A 13,755-nucleotide genomic window follows, 5' to 3' on the forward strand; every position below is an offset into this window, starting at 1 on the left:
AAGGAGTAGGGGAAAAAGGACAAAAGAATAAATTAGAAAAAGGTCTTCAGCTAATCCCATATTTCCAATGCCGAATTTTAACGCTGTGGACTCATTCCTCTAAAATGTGGAGAACACCTGACAGTATCTCTTGGTTCAAGGCTCATACACACATCTATAGCACAGGCATTAAAAACACATCCAAAGCCACCACCCACAAGGTTCCATGGCTCAGGTGGGTCTAGCACTTGTGATTACAACTCTAATTTATTTAGTTAATAGTTTAGTTTAGTTAATTAAAGTGGATGCTTAATTGCCAGGAAGTTGCTAATTGCAAATGGTCCCTTCTATGCTCTTTTCACTGTACATTTAGTACCTCACATATGCACACACACCCACACATCCATAGAGAACACAGCCATTGTCTCACCAACAATTAAAAAAATAATTGTACCTTTGGCTGCCTTAAGTGCAGATGACATAGGGGACATCATGGGAGCGTAAAAAATAAATGGCTGTTAAGTCAATAAATTTTTAAAAAATTGCATTCAAATAAAATGAAATGTGGAAAGCAAATAATGCCAGGAACCCCCTCATTTTCAAGGCTGGACTGTTCTTTAAGAACCAAGACCTTTCCATAATTCCCGAACCTGCGATGCAGACAGGGAAGCAGCCAAGTGGCCGACCTGTTCCCAGGCAAACTGGGAAGCAGAACCCAGGGAGCGGAGCCGCCGACCTCGGAGAGCAACGGTGGGGACGTGAGCAAGGTCCTTCACCCCATCCCAACCGGCGCGGATGAGACGGGATCAGCCAGCTACGGAAACGGAGGACGTTGCATCCTGCTTTATCTCCATCCCTTGCCTCCTCCAGGCCTCATCCCCTAGCGGGGCTTCTTTTGCTCGTTTATTTTAAGGCATCGATTAGACACCATTGAGAACCGCGCGGGGCTCTCAGAGTCTTTAACAGTGCGCGAGAGACTCGGTGACGAGTTTGGCTACAGTGACGTTCGGAGGAACTCCTGTGCATTCCCAGCCCTGTTGAGGACAGGGATGGCATCCACGGGCCGCCCCGGAGCAACCTCCTGTGCTCGTCCGCGTGGCGCCGGCCGCGCGACGGGAATCCAAGCAGCAGCAATGGCAAGGTTGTCCCCTCCCCAGCGAAAACACAGGCCTTTTGGGCGAGCGGTGAGATGAGTCCCATGAGCCGAGGGCATCCCGAGAGCCTGGGAGAAGGGCCCGGGTTTGGGAAGCGCCTTTCCGGCCACCGCGGGCACCAGGGCCGGGACGGAGGCAGCGGCCGGTGCCGCCGTTTCCCTCCTAGAGCGACCGGCTGCCCCGCGAGGCGCCCGGCCGGGCGCCCCTGTCCCCGGGAGGTAACGCGGGAGCTGGTTGTTTGTCAAAGACTCGTCGAGGACACCGACAGGGTGGGCGAAGACGGAGGGGGGAAGTTGAGCAGTTCCAGCACGGCCACGCCGACGCTGCTGCGGCGCGTGAACATGCACGAGGCCGCGACCCACTTGTTGGTGCGGGGGTTGTACTTCTCGATGGAGTTGAGGCTGGAGCTGCCGTCGTTGCCGCCCACCGCGTACAGCCACCCGTCCATGGCCACCAGGTCGTGGGTGCTCCTGCAAGGACCGCGCAGAGAGCGCAGGGACGTGAGGCCAAACGCAGGGTTGGGCGCAGCTCAGGGCCCCACATGGACTGGCCGGAGTCTGACACCCCTCAGAAGGACATGCCCGGTCTCAGAAATGCCCAGTGAAACCCAACTGCCCAGGCTCAGAGAGCAAAAGGCAGCGGCAGAGCTCAAAACAGCGTCAGGTCTCCTCATCTGACCCCCCTTTCCACCAGAGGAGCATCACTCCTAAACAACGAGCCCTAGGAGCCTCAAATCCTTGGACTTCCAAGCACACATTCGCCCTCAGCCAAGACACATCTCCTTAGCCTCAGCCGGTTATCCTGCCCGGTCCCTTACAGCCACAGTGAGTGCTGAGGACAAATCCCTCTGTAGACAGAACGTCCCCAACGTGCCCTAGCACATGTGCCAGTGCTTCTCCGGGCACTGCAGAGGCTCAGGCTCCACAGCAGCTCCGGAGGGTTGGGATGGAGTCTCTTACCTGCGGATATTCATGGGCGCCACGCTCTCCCACGTGTTGCTTTTGGGGTTGTAGCGCTCGACGGAGTTAAGGCAGCTGGTGCCATCGTTGCCACCGGCCACGTAGAGCATCCCCTCCAGCACGGCCACCCCCGCGCTGCTCCGGCGGCTGAGCATGTTGGCGATGGGTGTCCAGGTGTTGACCTGGGAAGGAGCACGGTCACTTTGTGAGCAAGAGCAGGACCCTGCCAAGCGAGTCCTGTGAGGACAAGCCTGATCTAGCAGCTCCTGGCACAGCAGTCCTCCCCAAAAAGGTTTTTATTGAGATCGCAGTTCCTTTTCTCCATACAAAGGATCAGGGGCATTAGGCAAGGCAGGAGCAACCTTAGACAAGTGCTGCTATTAGCAGAAGCATCTAATTGCTAGCGCAGATTAGGGTATCAGCTAAATGGCTTGCAGCACATCTGGCTTCTCAGCCACGAATACAACTTGGCTTTCCAGCTCGGCTGCAGTCAGGCAACAGCATCCTGCCTCTGGAAGTTGCAAGCCTTCTCTTATCCCCCCAAAAATACAAAATGTGAGAGATCACAATGTCATAAATGACAGAGAGAGGAGGATTCTGCTGCTTAAGCACAGGTGTGCACACCAAGTCTTGCCAGTCACAAATTCCCACAGGACAAATTTTTCTTCCCACTTCCAGAAATGCCTTTGGGGCCACAGAACGTAGAATTCTGGGACCCCCTCATTTCTGTGGTTCCAAAATCGCTTTCAACTAAACCAAAATCAGAGTTTGCAGGTGAAAAAGAAAACTCCCACGGGAAGAACTGCTGCTCCAGAAGAGACCTCTGCCGACAGGCTCAGGAAAGCACTGCTGCAGCTTGCAGAACTCCTGCATGGAGACCTCCAGCCTGGTCCTGCAGCAGAGCTGGAGCTATTGCAGATCTCTGCGAGTCATGGCTGTGACTTTAGAGCTCATGGAAAACCTTTAAGAGATTCTCTTTGATCTCTGCAGCACCCTGGTGTGGCTCTCTGCTTTCTACAAGACCCGTTCAGGCACCCACCAGATGGGGACAAGGAAGAAGGGTTAGTTGGCACACTTTTATTTTGCATTTACCTGGGGCTCGTACTTTTCTACCGTGGCTAAGTGGGATGAGCTGTCGTAGCCCCCAACAGCATAGAGGTTGCCATCTGCAAAGGCAATCACATCACAGTTATGCACCAAGCACAGCTCCCAAGCCCGCACAGCCTCCCCCAGCTCCTGCATGGCTCCCACGTGGTACTGGCTCAACTACGGTGCAGGAGAAGCAAGGGAAGGTGACAAGGGACATGGCAGGTAGAGAGGCTGAGCTGGTGATGAAGGAGAAGGGGCCTCTGCATCAGCACTGAGCTGAAATCAGAGCAGGGCAGGGGGAAGCACCACACAGTGTCCCCAGGCATGGGATGGGGGAAGCAGTGTCCTGCTCTGGCACCCCACAGAGGTCCAGTTCCAGGTGGGGAGAGGTACTTACATCAACCCACATCTGCACTGGACAATGAGGTGGCCAGTTCTCACACCGTATCCTCCTCAAGCCAGAATTCAGCTGGCAGGGTCAGGAGACATCCCAGCATTGCACTTAATGTTGTGGTATGCAGGCAGTTTTGACTCTGCACAACTACTTAGTTTACCCATTTCACAACAGAGGGGTAACAAGGTTTTCTCTTCCCTTTCAGGGATGGGGCATTATCCCCAGCCAGCACTCTTGCTCCAATGTAGAAAGGAGCACAGAGCAGCTGAGGAAAAAGTGGGGAAGAGGGCATTGGATCCCTTGGGGAATTGCTTCCAGAACATGATGAAATTAACAGTTAGGGAATTCTAGGAGGAAGGCAAGGGCAGAGAATAGGTCAGGACATGGCAGAGGGATGGTTGGGCTACCTGGACCTAAGCTGGGGTATCTGATGAGAAAGGGGCAAGAACTAGAACAGAAAAACATCCAAAGGCACCATTAGAAATGCAAGAGATGGTCAGCACAGAAGTCAGTCAGGTCCCTCGTGCCATCACCCACCTAGTGTGGCCACACGGACGTATCGTCTCCTGGTGCTCATGGCAGCGATGGACGTCCAAGTGCCCGTGAGAGGGTCATATCGCTCTGCACTGCAGCAGGAAGGGACAGAGGGAAACACAGCGTGACATTAACAAAGCACAAGCCAAAGCTTTTGATGCAGGTCCTCATGGGCAGCTCCAAAGGAAGCTGCTTCAGACAGGGAAATCAGGAAGGAACAAGCGAGTGCCGTGTTTTATTGTGACAGATGGCTGCAAAATATTATTTTCCCCTTTGCCTAGGCTAAAGACACTGCGATCCTGCCTAGGATGGGGAAAACAGAGAACCAGATTGCGATAAGTCTGTCCTGGGGTTGGTCCCTCAGCCAGCAGCGGGTCTCATGGACCCCCCAGGCACCCAGTAAAGTGAATTTAAGAGCAGTAGGGGAACGTGTAGCAAGGCCATCCCCTACCTGTTCAGACACGAGGCTCCGTCGTACCCGCCAGCTGCATAGAGGAGCCCGTGAAGTGCTGCTACGCCCAGGCAGCTCCTCCTGGTGCCCATGGAGACCTCGGGCTGCCAGGAGTTGGTGACAGGGTCGTAGGACTCCACTGTGGCCAAGTCCGATGTTCCATCATATCTACAGAGGGAAAAAAAAAAAAAAAAAAAAAGGAAAACCTGTAAAAGCTGACGAGTTTGGATTGCTGTGAGGCTGTGAGCTGGTCTCAGCGCCTAAGAAAGGGCCAAGGGCCAGGTGGGCACAGCCTGGCTTGGGTCAATACCACTGTCCCCTGAGCCCAGTCCCTTCTAGGCTAGGTGCCCCGAGGCACACGCAGCCCACGCAGAGCCCTTAGGTGAGCTTTCCTGCTGGCCTGCAAAGAAAGCAGGTCTCAGAGGGCCCTGCACACTGCATCAGAGGTGGGCTGGGCATCAGCAGGCTCTTAACAGCCTGCAAAAAAAACTGGGGCAAATGGGGAAGTAGAGGGTGTCTAGGATGCAGCCCCCACCAGAGCCACCAACCCATCGCATTGCGCTGAGCAGCTGGGGCAGGGACCAGCTGCTGCTCCTTCTGCTTTAGGAGCTCAGGGACGTCTGGTCTCTCCATAAGGGTGATTCTGTTGTCCCTGTCTGCTACCAGAGCGGCCTTTTGCCACGCTCACCCCCAGCTTTGCTCCAAGGCCACCTGCGCCCAGCTCCCTCCTTACCCGCCCACGGCATACAGCTTGTTCCCAATGGCAGCAACGCCCACTCTGGCCCTGCGAGTTGACATGGAGGCCACCATGTGCCACCGGTCCGTCCGCGTGTCATAAGCCTCACAGTCCCCGTGGATGGCGAATAGGCTCCCCCCACCTGCACAGGGGACGGCAAACAGAGCACAGGACAGGCCAGTGGCCCCGGGAAGCGGCGCGCGCGCAGGGAGCGAGCGGGGAGAGCAGGGCCTTACCCACAGCAAAGAGCACGGTGCTGGCTCCCTCGCAGCGCCGCGGCCTCGTCCGGCTGTTGCTGAGGACTCCTCGCTGCTCTGGCATGAGGTGGTACTTGAGGGCTTCGATGAGCAGGTCCTTGCACTCCGAGTGGTGCCGCACCAGCAGCTCCGTGTCCACGTTGCTCATGAGGAAGTCGCGGCTCAGCAAGGGGAGTCGCACGCACTTCATGAGCTGAGGGCAGAGCGGCCGTGCCCCGTCAGCGGGGCTGGCAGGGTTTGGTGGCCCCCCACAAGCCCTGGGGACCCTGCTGAGGCTGGGCCGCATGAAGATGTCATCCTGCCTGCTCGGCAGGGATGGCAAAGGGCACCCCAGCACATCCAGCAGCAATTCGGCCTTAGGATCTCTGCACAGCCAGGAGCCCTCAGCCTGGCAGTGTCACCACCCACGGGGACTAGATGTGACATGGCAGGGACCAGCTGTCCCTTCCTCCGGCCCTGTATCCTCCCAGAGCAGACAGTGCGAGCTGGTGGGGTGGAACGAGGCCACCTTCCCCAGCAGGCTCACCCTGGGGACATGCTGCCTTCTGCTGTCCACGTCGTGCTTGACCCAGCTGAGCACAGCCCGATACACCTCCTCCTCCGACGGCACGTTGAGGCTGTCACTGGAAATGAGGTCCAGCACCTGCAGAGGGAGATGGAGAGGGCAAAGTCACCTGGAACAGCTTGGGAGCAAAGGGCACATTCGCACACGCGCCCGAGGAACCCAACAGCGCTGGCAGAGGTAGGGAGCTGCTGGCTGAGGGGACAGCTCTGCCCTGGGTGCTCGCTTGTGGTTCCTGCCTCTCTGTCAGGAGCTGCTGCATCGCTGACACTTCCAATAAACATCAGCGAGATCAGGCGGACGCCTGGGATGACGCACTAGCATCTCACTTCAGTATTTCGTGGGATGGAGCCAGCGGCCTTGGCTGTTTCCACCACACTGACTTCACCTGGCGAGGAGGGCAGCGGTGGAGCAGGTGGGGACGAGTGCCCGTCTCCCTCTGTCACACACGAAGCTGTCCCAGAAAGGAGGAGGGGAAGTCCCTGCACCTAAGTAAGGGAGCACTCGGTGATGAAGAGTAGCAGAGCACCCACTGTGCATCTCCCTGCAGGCAGCACCGAGCCAGGGGCCACTCCGGCACCAAAAAGCAGTAGGAAACATTAGCTGAGCTTTGAATTAAACATCACAGCTCCATGCCCAGAACATGCCTGCAGAACACAGGTGAGCCTGCCAGCTCCCTGGCACTTGCTCCTTAGCCAGTGATCCTAGGGAGAGGGCAGGATGCTCATGCGGCAGGCAGTAATTCTCCCTGCTACACTCCCATCCCTATTACACAGGAGATTAAGCTCTCTGCTGACAGCATTTTTCCCCATATTTTCTCCCCATCCAACAGAGGGAACGAAGCGACAGCACCTGGGTAGTCTTCCTGCCAAGCTCTGCACTCTCAATGCGGATTCCCGGGGCTCTCGCCTGCTCCTTCCAGGACAGAGCACGAAAAGCCGTGCCAAGACCTGCCTTTCCGTCCCCACCAGCTGCCTCACCTGTTTGAGAGGCAGCAGCATGAACTCCTCCGTCTTGGACACCTCCACGAAGTGCTGGAGGACGTACTTGTGCGCGGACTTGAGGAGGTCGCTGCAGGAGTGCGTGTCGGCGAAGCCGCGGATGCCCAGGCAGTTGGACGGGTCGAGCTGGCTGAGGAGGAACTTGCAGCAGGCGTCCCGCACCCCGTTGAGCTGCAGCAGGCTGGCAGCGGGAAGGAGCGTCTGGTAGCGGAAAAGGACAGGGAAAAGGGGAATTTCCAGAGCAAAAGGACACCCCCAAAACACTTCCAGCTTGATCCCCCTGCAAGTCAACAGCGGAACAGGCTCATGGTGCACCTTCATGCAAACAAGCACATAAAGGACAAAACACTCTTCGCTTCCGACAGGACTAAGCTTAAGAGCTAGGAGAGACATCCATATCCCCCCACATAAGGCCAAGAAAACAGCAGAAGAACTGCAGATGCCCAGGACCAGACTTGGCCATCACAGAGTGCTTGGAGCAGCTGTTCCCAACCACAGCTTTTGCAGGAGCCATGTCCCAGGAATTGGGGAAGCAGATAAACTCCCTGCCCGCTGCAGAATACACGTGTCATTATAGAGTGCCAGCTCGAAGTCCAACGCAGAGGGAGCCCCCAGGGGACTTGTGTGCCTTGTACAGGATGGCTTTGTGGAGAAGAGAGATTTGGGAGGGCTCCTACCTGCACATTCCCCTCGCCCACCACAATCTCGGCTGTGTAAGCGTATTGCACCAGCTGCTCCAAAGCCTGTGGGTCAATATCGTGCAGCGTCACATGGGTCTGGCGGCTCTCACTCATCTCATCTGGGACAACACAGATACAAGACATGAAGGAAGCCCCGCAGCAGGAGCGCTCACCCGCAGGAAGCCTCAGCTGTGCATGGGACAGGCCACATCCTCCTCCAGGGCCCGGCCGAGGAAGGTGTCCCACAGCAAGGAGCAGCGGCAGGGAGCTCTAGGGAACGGGCTCCGTGTCGGCAGGACGGACATCGAGATACCTGTGCAGGGGGTCACGAGCAAAGGGCTTCATGGAAGGGCCGCACGCGCGGAACGTTTCCACACTTCCGCAGACAGGCACGATATTCCATAGGGAAGGGCGGCAGGAACGGGGGGAGGGGGAAAGTTTGCAGGGAAGAGAGGGTTTAAGAGCGGGAATACCCCGGTGATGGGGAAGAGAGGACGCTACTTGCTTGTGAACATGGCGTGGAAGTAGGGGCTGCACGAGGCCAGCACCACCTTGTGGGCCTTGATCTCCTTGGGCCCCACGTGGAGCACGATGTCGCAGAGCAGCCCGCGCTGCCGCATGCGGTTCATGCACACGAAGGCGTCGTGGTAGTGCCTCTTGGAGTTGTGGGACACGCTGTGGCCGTCGCGGTTGAGGAGCTGCACGCCACCTTCCATGGCCCTGGGCAGGCGGGGGGCTCTGCCCTCTCTGCGTCACTGATACGGGGGGAAAACAGAGCGTTAAGTAGGTAGGAAAGAGCTGAGCTCCAAGGGGAGACGTGGGGAAAGAGCTCAACCCCAAGGGGAGACGTGTGAGGGTCTCCCCTCGAGCTCACCCGTCTCCCCTTGGGCTTGCACCTTCTCCAAGTCGTGCTAACGTTGGGCATCTTAGTGGTATCACCACAGGGATCAAACGCAGCCTAAAGAAACCACTCAGGCCAGCAAATATGACAACCCAAAAAAATCAGCAAAAAAATAACCAGGGAATCCTATCCTCAAAGAGGCAAGAGTGTTTTTTTCAAGGGTTGGCTGTTCTCTTCCAGCTCCAAGAAGATACCGGAGGATCTGTAATACACTTGTCACCTTCTCTGCACCCACATAGGTCAGGCAACCCTAGCAGGGCTGGACAGCCCCAGTGGGGATCTCTGCAGACCTGGCACTTCACTGTCCACGCCACTGGACCTTTCAGGCCTCTTTCTGAACATTAATGGGCAGAAAGAAACACAGAAACACACAGCCACAAAACCCTTCCACACCGAGAGTCCAGGGATGGGGACAGGAGCATAAAACAGACCAACTTGCAGGAAAAAAAATAAAAGAAAAAACACAATTGCCTAAACAAGGTGCAAAGATGCTTTCTCTTTCCATGCCACATGTGTCTCAGCTGCTCGCTGTGTTTTGGGGCATTTGGCACCCTGGCTGGCAGCAGCACCCAGAGGAAAGTGGGGGAGTGAGGAGAAAATGAGCCAGCAGCAGGAGGAGGAAGGGGAGGGAGCAGGAAAAAGAGGCAGCTTAAAGAAAATAAAATAAAGAAAGAAAAAATAAAAGAAAAAAAGAAAAAAATAAAACCGAGGCCGCGTGAGGCACTCGAGGCCCCCGCATCCCTGCGGTGGGAGAATCCCCGTGTTCCTCAACACCTACACGGTGCCAGCCGGGCTCAGCCTATAAATAGGAGCCCAGTGTGATTGCAGACATCTATTCATTTTTAAATAGCACTTGTAGCACCTAGGGGAGTCAGGGGGAGGGAGAAAGATGAATAAACAGCTTTCCCGAGCGGGAGAGAGGCCTGCAATGCCCTCTCCTGTTTGCATCGTCACGAGTCATGCGAGATTCCTCAGCGGGGAAGGCTCACGGTACCTAACAGGAGCGAAGGCTGCCGAGGTTTTCCAGCAAGAAAAGTGGGAAATCGCTGTGCCCTCCAAAGGAGGAAGATGCCACGAGGTGGCTGATCTTCTCCCTCAGCTTGTCAGAAAGCTGCAGCATTCCTAGGGCACCCTAGACATGTTAATTACATTAATTAACATCTGCAGACAGCGTTATGTGAGAGGTGCCTGCATGGAGGTTGTTTATAACTATTAGCATCTCTACCTGGGCTTGAGAGCTCAATTCCCAGGCCTGGTTCAGTGCCTGAGAACGGGCTCTGCTTGCCCTCCTTCATCCCCATCCCTAGCTGCAAGCCCGAGGGTTTTCCTGGCCTCGTGGAGCTCTTTTACCTTTTTAATATGCTACTGGGCATACTTGTCCCCATCAGCATTTTAGTCATGCGGAGCTCGAATTCAGAGCGCTCCCGCCGCCCTCCTGAGCAAGGGATGGAGCTCCGGGCTCAGCAGGCTGTAACTGGGGCGATGCAGGACAAGATAAGTAGGAGACAACGGGATTGATCTCGCCGTGCTGGATACCATGGAACAGAGCGGCCTCAGCAGTGAGTGGAGAGACACAGAGGGCACAGGAGGCTCAAGGTTACTGCGATGCTGCTGCATCCGCTACAGCGATTCAGCACATTCCCAAAGAGGGGCTGGAGTCCCGGGCTCTCTTCCCAGCCCTGCCACTGAGTCACTGCACAATTTTGGGCTGGAACAAACACAGGGAGAGGCTGGGATGACATTAGTTTTCTTCGCAACGCATCCAAGCAGAGAAACACAAGCCATGAGCATCCCAATGGCACCCTCCTTGCTGCCATCCCAGCCCTGCAGCCCGGTGGGTGCCGAGGGCACCTCGGAGCACTTCCGAACCCTCCTTCCCAGCAAACGAAGGTCTGTGAACCCTGCTAAGAGATAATTAACGGGCAGAAGCGCCTGGACCACGGCAGACAGTAAAGCAGTGTCCAAAGCTCCAGGAAACACAAGCCTGGTTTTGTGGAGCCTGCAGCACTGTGAGTGCACGTGCTGCGCATCAGCTATCGTGGATGCAGCGGCTGATTTATTATAACTCCTAGGTTATGGCAAAAAAAGAAAAAAAAAAAAAAAAAAGAAGGCATTTGTTGGGCTCCTCTACGACCGAGCATGGCCATGCATAACAGCTCTGTTAATTAATGCAAATGATCCCTGCCCAAAGGGAGGCCTGTTCTCGCTGCATTAAAAAAAACATATTTTGCTGAGAGTGAAAGGAAATGCTCTGAGTAACGAACAAGGAACAGAGGGTCCTCCGGGGAAAGGTTCAGAGCTTGCCCTTTCTCCAGGAAGACCTCAGAAAATGGCTTTTTGTTGACATGGAGATTTTGTGCCTGCTAGGTTAGGAGAGCACAGTGACACATCCTGTGCAGCTGGCCAGATGTTGGGGGACAATCCCTGCCATGGAGAAGGTGACATTCCCTACTCCAAGTAGGGCGTACAGTCATTCCTTAAATTTGTTGTGTGCCTCTCGCTGTGCTGAGGGAAACGAGAGGAAGCAAAGGGATCTAGTGGGAGATGGCAAACCCCATCCCCTTGCTGGCTGCACAGCCAGCTTCACATCCTCCAAAATACATCCTGTGCTGCAAGAAGCCTTGGATTTCTTCTGCTGCTCACAGCTAGATGCCAGGCCACACAGCAAAAGCAAGGGAACGGGCTGCTTGAACCTGCAGATGCAGTCAGATTCACCTACAGAGAGGCAAGGAGAGCAAGTATTGACTCAAATACGACTTTAATGTGGCCGGGGGGAAAAGGAGCCGGAATTCCTGGCACCAGCTCTGCCTTCAGAGGTGTCAGCAGGGACAGGACGAGCAGGAAGTTGGCAGCTTCAGGCAGCCAAGGGTGAAGGCTTGGACACCTAGCAGCCCTCTGCTCCTGATGAATATGGTAGAAGACACGAGTGCACCAAGAGCACACAGCCCTGGAGAGCTGCAGGGACCACTGGTTATTCTGAGCGTGCATGCGAACCTCAGATGCTTCCCTCCATGCTCCTCCCTTCTCCTTTTTACCCCAAGGACCTGCAGAGTCCCCATTAAGGGATCAGCTGCAGCACCTGCTGCCCATGGATCTGCCTTCTGCTCCCGCAAGCCCCACGCTGCAGACAGGAGGGCACAGCTTGTGCCATGCCTGCCAAGCAGCCAGATTAATCCCCTCTCAGCCAGCCTCAGAGCAGCACAGGGCACCAGCACAGAGCTGAGTCTGCAGGGCTGAGAAACCCCAGCTCACATTAGGTTTTTCTTTGCTATTTTTTTTTTCCTTTTAATGAATTAGGCATAACTGACACGCACCGAATCCTCCCGTCTAGACATCTGCAGAGAAGTGACAAGCTGCCAGGGAGGACGTGGAGCCTTGGCGAGGGGGTGGGGAGGCCAGGGGAAAACTGCACACAACTGCCAGCTCCATAGCACAGCGACAGCACCGGCTTCGGGCGAGGAGGAGCATCCAGCACGTCCACCCGGGCAGGGTTTTTCGGCACCTCAGTGAGTTGCAATCAATATGTCCTGGGGTGCAGAAGGCCGGAGGTCTTCTCTCGCTAAAGCTTTCCCCTTTCTCCTGGGCAGTCTTGTTGGAAAGTCAGCCTGAAGTTGCTCTGTTAGCCCAGCTCGTGCTCCAGAGGATGGAGCACGAGGCAGAACCTCGATGGCTGCATCAGGACATCCCTGTGTCCCAGGAGATGGAAGGCAGCAGCTCTTCCTAACGCATCCCTTCAATTCAGCTTCCGCCTTGGGTGTTTTGCACCACAAAACGCTCAGATCTCCAGCTGCACCAAGACAGGAGGGCAGTTTCTCCAGCTCAACATGCCAAAACCCTTTCCCACTGCCAGGGACAGGGGACATGGGCCACATCTGAATTCTCCAGCGTCACCCAACAGACACCAGAATCAAAATACTGCCTTGGTGGCCCAGGCAGTGTCAAGCCTTGACAGACGGGCATCAAATCTCCTCTGCAGACATTCAGGAGTTATAGTTGGCAGTTCCAGCTGCTCTATCCATCACTGTGGTAGCCCCGATCTCCCTCTAGCCCCTCTATGACAGACATCTCCATCCTCAAGCCATTTTTCAGACGTGTAAACACAGAAAAGACTAGAATGCTCAAATCACTTGGAGGCAGCCTGTATCGGAAAAGCTCGATATTCCCGGCTCCTGGATTTGTCCAGGAGCTGCAAACCCCTGTGTCAGCAGCCGCTCAAAGAGGGATGATGCATTTTACTTGCCTGCTGTGCAATAGGTGGCAGTGACCAGCACAGAACGGGTCGTTGCCACTCAGCAATGCCCTGACCCCAAGAAGGGAGCGCCGGACACGACAAGGCTCCGCATGACGGATCGCTCGGCTTCTGAAGAGAAAGGTGAAACGCGAAATGAGGCGGCGGGGCCTGGCGGCTACTGCAGTACAGGGGAAGAATAATAAAAATAAAAGGGCCTGCGCCCTCCAGGGGGTCTCTGGCGATGTCACATGCCCTGATGGGCATCCTGAAGGGCCAGGACACCTGCAGTGGCCGAGGACACTGCGTGGGATGTGCGGTTGCCCTAAGGATCCCTGTGGAAGCCCCTGCAGGAGCAGGGAAGCCCGGAGGACCTTTCTCCCGGTGCCCTTCAACTCCCTCACGGCAGATGATACCACAGAGCCCATTAGGCTCCATGGAGGCTGGAGCGAGACACAGCTCTGTGAGGCCGGGGAGCGTCCATAGGGCCGCGCTCCATCCCGGCATCCCGACGAGCTCCAAGGGGCTGCGTTTCCCTCCGCTAACGGGCTCCATGACTTGGCAGAGGGCGCCGGGAATCCCAGGCGAGCCGGTTGGGATGCGGAAACGCAGAACCTCCCCCCCAGCAGAGCCGCTTCCGAGCGGCTCCGCATCCCGCCGCTCATCCCTAGGGAAGGATGCGCGGGATAACGGGAAGCGGCGGAGCGGCTCCCGGCGCCGCGGCTACTCACGGCTCGGCGATGCTGCGAGCGGGGGCTGCGGCGGTTCCTCCCTCACCCGGAATAACCCCCCGCTCGGTGCCGCTCCGCCCCGCTCGGTGCCGCGATGGG

At 56.1% G+C, this 13,755-nt stretch overlaps 1 protein-coding gene across 1 annotated transcript; it reads right to left on the reverse strand.

Annotated features, from left to right (window-relative positions):
• Positions 1-1,296: 1,296 nt before the first annotated feature.
• On the reverse strand, positions 1,297-13,722 carry KLHL17 (kelch like family member 17). The gene is made up of 12 exons (XM_088536181.1): positions 13,657-13,722; positions 8,302-8,551; positions 7,794-7,915; positions 7,096-7,317; positions 6,080-6,196; positions 5,533-5,746; positions 5,294-5,438; positions 4,561-4,728; positions 4,113-4,201; positions 3,185-3,258; positions 2,093-2,274; positions 1,297-1,603 (listed from the first exon to the last, which is right to left on the reverse strand). Exons 2-12 carry the CDS (start codon positions 8,510-8,512, stop codon positions 1,375-1,377), a joined length of 1,773 nt encoding a protein of 590 aa, XP_088392307.1. The 5' UTR covers positions 8,513-8,551; positions 13,657-13,722; the 3' UTR covers positions 1,297-1,374.
• Positions 13,723-13,755: the final 33 nt, after the last annotated feature.

The sequence above is a fragment of the Tinamus guttatus genome, unplaced genomic scaffold (assembly GCF_059628265.1).
Source record: "Tinamus guttatus ecotype Peru unplaced genomic scaffold, ASM5962826v1 Tinamus_guttatus_pri_ptg000652l, whole genome shotgun sequence".
Classification (NCBI taxonomy): Eukaryota; Metazoa; Chordata; class Aves; order Tinamiformes; family Tinamidae; genus Tinamus; species Tinamus guttatus.